The sequence below is a fragment of the Sprattus sprattus genome, assembly GCF_963457725.1.
Source record: "Sprattus sprattus genome assembly, chromosome: 5".
NCBI classification, from domain to species: domain Eukaryota; kingdom Metazoa; phylum Chordata; class Actinopteri; order Clupeiformes; family Clupeidae; genus Sprattus; species Sprattus sprattus.
The window spans coordinates 20609192-20617734 of NC_137924.1; the positions used below are offsets into that span (position 1 = coordinate 20609192).

General features: G+C 44.9%; 1 protein-coding gene across 1 annotated transcript; it reads right to left on the minus strand.

Annotated features, from left to right (window-relative positions):
- Nucleotides 1-7824: 7824 nt before the first annotated feature.
- LOC308365195 (gamma-crystallin M3-like) lies at nt 7825-8543 on the minus strand (the record flags this gene model as incomplete). Its single annotated transcript, XM_080838550.1, has 2 exons — nt 7825-8103; nt 8289-8543. The coding sequence occupies 2 exons, from the start codon at nt 8541-8543 to the stop codon at nt 7825-7827; spliced, it is 534 nt and encodes a 177-aa protein (XP_080694676.1).

Here is an 8543-nt window from a genome sequence, read left to right on the forward strand (position 1 = left end):
CAAACACAGCAAGGGAAATGGCCACACTAGGTGCACACACAGCCACTGCACACTCAAGGGGACCCACCACCACACGGCCACTGCTCCCACAGGCAGCTCCCAGCACCTGAGGATGGGGGAACAGGAGGGGGTTAAACAGAGGTAGTCTATTCGCACCCCAATTGCAATGGCAAGGTGGCTTGTAGACCACCTAATCTGGAGCCGGAGGTAGTACTAGGCTGATGCAAAGGGGTTTAACAATCACACAGTGAATCAAAACGAGCAACACAAATAAACCAACCAAACAATGTTAATGCAAAACAATAATGAAACAAACATGTCCCACTGAGGGTCAGCTACTTCTAAGATTCCCCGTCAGTGTGGACAAACCAAGGAAAACAAAAAGAGTTCAAACAAAAAGGTTAATCACAAAATAACTTGGCCAATCCCCTTGGCTTTCCACAGCATAGGAAAAGGCCTCCAGACAAGGGTGTAACGAAATAAACAAAAAAATGAATATACAGAGAAAACAATGAGTGAGGGTAACTCAATTACACCTGAATTCACACACATACATCCCCAAACAGGGACTGACGTAAGAGAACACAGTTGAGCGAACTACTGTGCCACAAACTAGCCACCTGCTCACGGGAGCTAGACACAAGTCGTAACCTAGGTCATAAACGCATCAGATGACCATAACAAAGAAGATGTAAGCAAAGCAGCAGATGTTCAGCGCCGATGTAGCCGACTGGCGGCCGCACCCCAACTAAATAGCACTCCCTGAAATACACAAAAGATCTATTTAAAACCCAGTCCTACATTAACCACTCAACTAATGATCAATGATGCAACATACCTATGGTTAACGGCGTTGAGTCACGAGAGCCCACTCTGCCGAGGACGGGGCTGCTGTAGCCAGGGAGTTTCTACAACATGAAACATTTCCTATAATCCCACGCTATGATATCAATGTGTAGAAAGACAAAGGGTGCCAGTCATACCTGTGGCGCTATGGTGGAACGGATCACCAAGTCAGACGTCGGATCAATGGACAGGTACGCAAGACAAGCGTTGGGTGCCGATGACGTCACTCGCCAAAAGAAAAGTCCCGGTTTATAAAAGGGCTTAGACATCGCGGTTGGCTTGCAGTTAACTGCCCAGAGCCACTCACTGCGAAGCAAGCTAAATAGCTGGGAGGAGTAAGCCAGGTAGCTTCAACCTGCTACACGTGTATCCTTTTATTGAGAGTAACAACACAAGCAGTCAACTCATATCAATGCTTATTTTCCCATTCTGCCTGCGCATGCTGAAAGCTGAGCTAACATAAAGTTATGTCAACTTTTTTCCCCAAATGTTAACAAGCTAGGATGTCTAAAGTTAGTCAATCAACGCCATCAACTCGCCACAATGTTACCTGCAGAATATGTCTCAAAAGCTTGTGTAAGTTTATATAAATAGGATAATAGGAAATAAAACGTTTTTTGTTGGGTTGCTGTTGGGTAACTTAACGGTAGCATAACTTTGGGTAGCATATCGTGCTAGCGTGAGAGTGCTAGTCCCGTTGTTATAAATAAACAAACCTTGGCGTGATCTGGCTTGGGTATGATACGGTTACTTAATCTTTTTTCATAATGCAGGTCGTCCAAACCCTGATTCTGACCACACTGATTTTGCCTCATCACAACATGGAACCTGAGATAGCCAACTCCAGTCCAACCACATCTGCTAAGAGATCATAAATCCTCAAAACTGCTCATGTACAATAAAATGACAAAGTTTTCAATACTTTCAATAAGATCGATAGATACATAGGTACTTTATTTATATCTGTATGGACCAATTCTTGTGTCCACACAAATAGTTTATTCATGAGCCAATTTATAACTTGACCAGTGATTAGAAATCATTTTTAAGTTGCACTCGTCTAGTGAGCGCCGTTTGGCACTGCCGTCTGTGCAAGCACGGCAATCCAGACTTTTCTTATTTGTAGTTCCATGTTGGTGGAACGAACTGCCTAGTAGCCTACTACCAGAGCAGGGGCATCCCTCTCTACCTTCAAGAAGCTTTTGAGGACCCAACTAGTGATGTGTCGTTCGTGAACGATTCGTTCATTTTGAACGAATCTTTACAAGGACTCGAGAGTAACGAGTCCTCTCAAAAAAAGATTAGTTCTTTTTCTTATGACCGCGCATCGGGACTGTTGCATAGGCTTAGCCAAGGAAACAGAAATGATTCGTTGAATGCAGGTCACGTGAAAATTATCCAAAGACCCGTATCCGAAGACCCAGTCGGAAAAAGAACAAATCATTTCTGTTTCCTCTACCAGTATTGAGCCTATGCAGGTCACGTGGAAAAGGATCCAAAGACCCGTATCCGGCAGATGAACGAATCATAGATCCAAAGACACGGTTGCCAAAAGAACGAATCATTGACCCAAAGAAACGGTTGGCAAAAGAACGAATCATTGACCCAAAGACACAGTTGGCAAAAGAACGAATCATTGATCCAAAGACCCATATCTGGCAAAAGAACGAATCATTGACCCAAAGACCCGTATCCGGCAGATGAACGAAACGTTGATCCAAAGACACGGTCGGGAGGTGAACGATTAGTTCATCTGCCGGATGCAAGTATTTGGATAATTTTCCACGTGATCTGCATAGGCTCAGCATGGGAAGCTAGAGAAAACCAAAATGTTTCGTTCATTTTGACTGGGTCTTCGGATACGGGTCTTTGGATAATTTTTCACGTAACCTGTATATGCTCAGAAGAGGAAACAGAAAGGACTTATTAACCTCGTTCACTTTCGAGTGTCTATGTGTAGTAAGACGTGAATTATTAGTTTAGTTTAGTTATTTTAACTTTTTTATACTTTACTTACAGTTCAGTGCAGCGTAATTGTTTGCCATGATAATTAAATGCTAATTTGATAATAAATGACCATTTCATCCAAACTTTCATGATACATTATTTAAATGCAGGAATTTCTTTTAAATTAGTGTCTGCTGGTTTACATGCAGTAACCTACATGAGAATATGATACGTGTTTGTAGTGGACGTATTTACGCCAGGGAATTGGATAAAATGTTGAGCACCCCCCCCCAGCCCCCCACCCCCCCGTTGAAATGAACGAATTAATCGAAAAAAGATTCGTTCTTTTTACTGAACGAGATTCAAAGATTCGAGTTTTTATTGCTCTTAGCTTGACTGTTCACTCCCTTCTACGTCGCATTAGACAAAAGCGTCTGCTAAATGACAAAATGGAGACTAAAAAGTAACAAGTATGCTTGTCATCATAGCACGTATCAGAATTTCCCTTGTTATGATTGGCTCAGAAGACACAAATTAAACAACACAATCAGAAATGAATATGCTACTTAACCTGTCCCATAAAAGCTTAACTCTATCCTAGCCTTCCTATGGGTACATGCAAAGAGGTATTCTGTTTGGTTACTCCCTATGATGTTGCCCTATTTAAACAGTAATGTAACGCCACAGCACCCTAGTGGAGCTCAAAGCCTTTCAAATTAGGGCCAGAGGATTTGAGCTGAGTCGTTCATTGATTAGTGCCATGGCTTGCCGTCCTATGTTCCTGTCGTCGAACAGTCAAGTAACTTATTTATCCACAAAACTGCTATCAAGCTAATTTCCTCTCCTCAAGCGTGAGCAATACATACATACTAGCATCTTCCCCTAAAAAAGCCTGGTGACACTTTCTATGAAGCCCAGCGTTATAAGGCCCTATAAGGACATTATAAGGGCCTTAATAATGACTTATAGCGATTACTACAATGACTTATAGCTACTTTATAACTACGTATAATGTCTACATGATGACTCATAATCACCTTTATGATACATTATATCAGTTCATTATGAATGGTTATAATTAAAGACGGAATAATGCATTATAAATATGTGACTGTCGGGTAACACTTGCTATGAAGCCTGCCTTTATAAGGTCCTATAAGGACATTAATGATGACGTTTAAAAGTAGCTATAAGTCATTGTAGCACTCTTTATAACTATGTTTAGCATCTCCACAATGACTCATATCCACTGCTCTGAAACGTTATGTCAGTTAATTATAAATGGTTATAATCTAAGATAAAATGATGCATTATAAATATGTGATCATAGGTTTGTGTGGGTAATCATGAATCCTATGAAGCCTGCATATATGTAGCACTATAAAAACATTCATAATACCTTTAAAAACTAGTTAAGTCATTGTGGCACTCATTCTTACCTTCTCAGTCCTACGTCTTCTACCTTCTTGAGCGTGCTCTCAGGTCTGAAAGCTGTATTACCATCGATGTTTGCTTGACTGGTTGATGAACAGATTTCATTGGTCCAAAAGCGTGCGGTGTCAAAGTTATGCTTTTATGTAGACAACAAATGACTTAAATAGTTTTTAAAGGTATTATGATCATATGATCATACAACATTTGAGACATGTGGATAATGAAAAAGTGGGATAATTTAATGTGGAGCCAAATCATTTTTGCTTATGAAGGCTCCTGAATGCAACTTTCTTCCATATAACTAGCTACTGTAGCTATGTAGGAAGAGGGGAAATATTTTGATTGTGTGCTGCCATCTACTATACAAAAAGGTATTGCTGTATGAGTTAATCAGCCTACAAAAAAATTGATATTGCTTAATGTAGGATACTAGCCCAGCGTTAAGCATATTCATCTAGCAAACTATACCCACCTTGGAGTGTTACAATAGCCAGTATCATTTTATTCCATGTGTCCATCCAGGCAAATTTGTGGATCCAAATGTTATTAAAAAACATATATAATGTTATTTCTTTGTAATCATCCAAAATTATGTTAAGTGTATGGGTATTTTGCATACATTGAGTGGGCAACACGCCGTATATTAAGTGGGCCGCTCTGACAGACAACTCCCGGGCCACTTTTTTCCCCCAGTCCGCCCCTGCTTTGAGGTGGCCCTTTTTTTTTTTGCATTAAAAGGACGGATGAAGAGGGCCCCTGGCTATGTTCGCCTTAGGCCCCCAAATGACTAGGTCCGCCACTGGCCAGGAGTAAAGGGTGCACAAGTGCCTCACTGTAAGGACTTCACGGAGGTGGTATCAACAGCCATCCAGTCAGCCCCGACGTTCCGGCCAGATCGTGCTGCTCGCATGTTCCCGGACATAAGCTCACCAGATGCTGACGGTCTTGGCTCAATGCCTGCGGTGGAGCCCAGTGTAGCTTCTCTCATTGTTTCTCCCGATGAAGCTCTACATCAAGATCTGCACTGCCCCAAAAAGAAGTGTAGGCGTACTGATGACGCGCTGGTGAAGACCTTCAACACTGTTGCTAGATTGGGACGCGTTGGCAACACAATGGGTAATTTGCTGTTGGCATTACATTCCATCTCGGACTCAGACCCTCAAGATGTTGCTATGTCTGGTCTGCTCTCTCTCCAAGCACTAGCTAGTGACTGTTGGAGGGCACTGGGTCTCCTCGGCCATGCTAGACGACAGATGTGGCTAGCGCAGTTACTCTTACCAGAAGGCTGTCGTAACAACCTGCGTCAGTTATCTTTGCTATCTGGTCACCTGTTCGGGCCAGCCGCACAGGAGGCTTTGGAAAGAAGGATGCGCATAACCGAGTCACAATCACAGCATGTTGATCAGTGCCAAGCCTTCAGAGAGCAGCAGCCAGGCATACGTGCACCCCGCCATGTCGCTGCAATGCAGCGCGGACCAATGGGGGGATTCTACTCCCATTATTTTTTAGTTCCAAAGAAGGATGGCATGTTCAGACCAATCTGAACTTTGGATTTTAGGTATTTGAACAGATTCCTCAAGCGTCTACCGTTCCGTATGTTGCTCACAGCGGATGTGATTTGAGCCATAGAGCCGGGTGCATGGTTCATCACGATAGATTTGAAGGAAGCCTATTTTCATGTGCCCATTGCAGTGGAGCACGGACAGTTTCTTTGGTTCAGTTTTCTGCACTTTCCTTTGGGCTTCCTCTGGTGCCCCATGTCTTTACAAAATTCATACAAGTGGCTCTGGAACCCTTGCAACAGGAGGGCATCTTAGTTCTGCCTTACCTGGACGATTGGCTTCTGTGTGCAGCGACCCCAGAGCAGGCAACAGCCAACACCAACCACCTCTTACACGATGTCACGGCCCTGGGCCTCAGGGTTAACTGGGAGAAAAGCTGTCTCTTCCCTGCCCAGTCAGTAAACTTTCTCGGCATGCACCTGGATTCCAGGGCAATGCGTGCCACTCTCACCAGAACGAGACTAGAAGCGATTCAGCATGCCCTAGCGAGAGTCAGCACAGGGCACAGGACCCCCTACATCCAACTATTGAGGCTTGCGGGGCTGCTCACGGCAGCAACCACGGTCATTCAGCTGGGGCTTCTGCAACCTTTTCAGCGGTGGCTGATAGCGCTACGCCTGTCCGCAGTCCACCACAGACGGACTATGGTGCGGTTGACCGACAGTTGCAGCTGGTGTCTACTCCAATGGCAGCAGGAGGTCTTCCTACTCTCCAGAGTGAGTATGGGTCCACCTCCTGCACGCAGAGTGGTGGTCACAACGGACGCCTACAGCATGGGCTGGGGGGGCATATGGCAGGTCAAGGGGTGAGTGGTCAGTGGGACCCTCACATGAGACGGTGCCATATCAATGTCCTGGAACTGCAGGCAATCTTCCTGACTCTAAAACACTTCGAGCATGCCCTGGTGGGAAAGCACATGTTAGTCAGGACAACACCTCAGTGGTCTTTCACATAAATCATCAGGGAGGCACGAGGTCTCTCCCATCCCTTCAGCTCTCACTGGCACTTCTGACTTGGGCGGAGTCAGCCTCCGGTCCCTACGTGCGAGACACATTCCTGTTCACCTCCACGTCGCAGCGGACTCGTTGTCCCAAGGTGGACCAAGGCCTGCAAAATGGGCGGCTGCACAAATAAATCGTGCAGCTAATCTGGAACACGTACGGTACGGCAGAGGTGGACTTGTTTGCCTCGAAGGTAACCACACACTGTCCCCTGTGGTTTGCAGAACAGGTGGAGTCTCTTGGCAGGGATCCTCCCACGAGTGGCCAGACCTCATGCTTTATGCCTTCCCACCGATACCACTTATCTGGGCAGAGCTAAGTCGGGTTCGGGAAATGGGCCACAGAGTGCTTATGTTCGCTCCCAGGTGGCCGAGCATGCCATGGTTTCACTTGTTGGCTAAGTGGTCGTCACCCTGCACATTTTCGAGGTTTTACCGGTTGAATGTGGTTTCCCTTCCTCTGACGTCTGCAGCAGTGCTCCCTAGTGATGCCTAGGTTCATGTTGCATTGACTTGTGTGTTAGTTAATAAAGGTTTTGAAATTAACCAAAATGACTGAAGTGTTTTTATTCCTCATTACTCGATGGTATAAATCTTCCACTATGTTTAATCGCCTCTGGCGGCCTGGAACTATGTAATAGAACGCTGGTTATGTAACTGTGGTTCTGTGAATAGTGGAAGACCGCCAGAGTCCTTGGTCACTCGGAATGGCGAGAATGACCTTGGAGAAAGATCATGCGCAGGTGTAGGCTATATACCTTTAGGGCGTCACGTGTCACTAGATGACAATCAATAAGTTCTCGTAGCCAATGCATGAGCGCATGATGCCTTCCACTATGTTTAATCGCCTCTGGTGGTCTTCCACTATTCATAGAACCACGGTTACATACGTAACCAGCAAACTTACCGTGTCCTTAATGCCAGTATACCATTCCTGTATAAAAAAGAATACTTAAAACCAACACTGATTTTCCAAGAGTTTAAACATTTTATTGACGATCAACTGTTTCTTAAGGGTCAGCAAACTTGCCGTGCCTAATAAGAGGAATCCATGATGCGCCTCATGCTCATGAATCTGGTGTTGCTGGATCCCATGTCCCTGAAGGTTCTGTGCTCTCCAGGCCTCATGTACATCATTCTGCCTCTGAAGTGGGGCTGCTCATACATGAGCCAGTGGCCATCCATAACATTGCAGGACTGGCAGTCAGACATACGGTAGCGATCCATGATGGAATCACAGTCATCCATCAGCTCCATACTCTGACCACCGTAGCTCTCCCTCTCGTAGATCTTCATTCTGAACTGTCCTCTATGCTGTAAAAGTAATGAAACAATGTGAACATCAGGTTGCTTGTTTATCTGTGCATGTGTTTCCATACATAAGTAGCTAGCAGTTGTCCCACTGCTTACAGTTCAACACATTTACATACATGAAAATAATCACATCAAGTAGTATTTTCCAACTTCAAATTTGAATAGAATGGATTTTGGCCACTTACATGAGGGATCATACGGCAGGACCTGATGTTGTCGAACATCATGCCCATGCTCTGCATGTCATTGTACTCGCCCCTCTTCATGAAGAACTGGTTGCCCATGAAGTTGGGACGCTCGTACACCATGAAGCAGCCGCTCTCCACCCTGCAGGACTGGCAGCGGCTGATGTGGGAGGACATGTCGGAACAGTCGCTCATGCACTCATAGGAGCGCCCCTGGAAGTTCCTCTCCTCGTAGAAGGTGATCTGAAATAACAT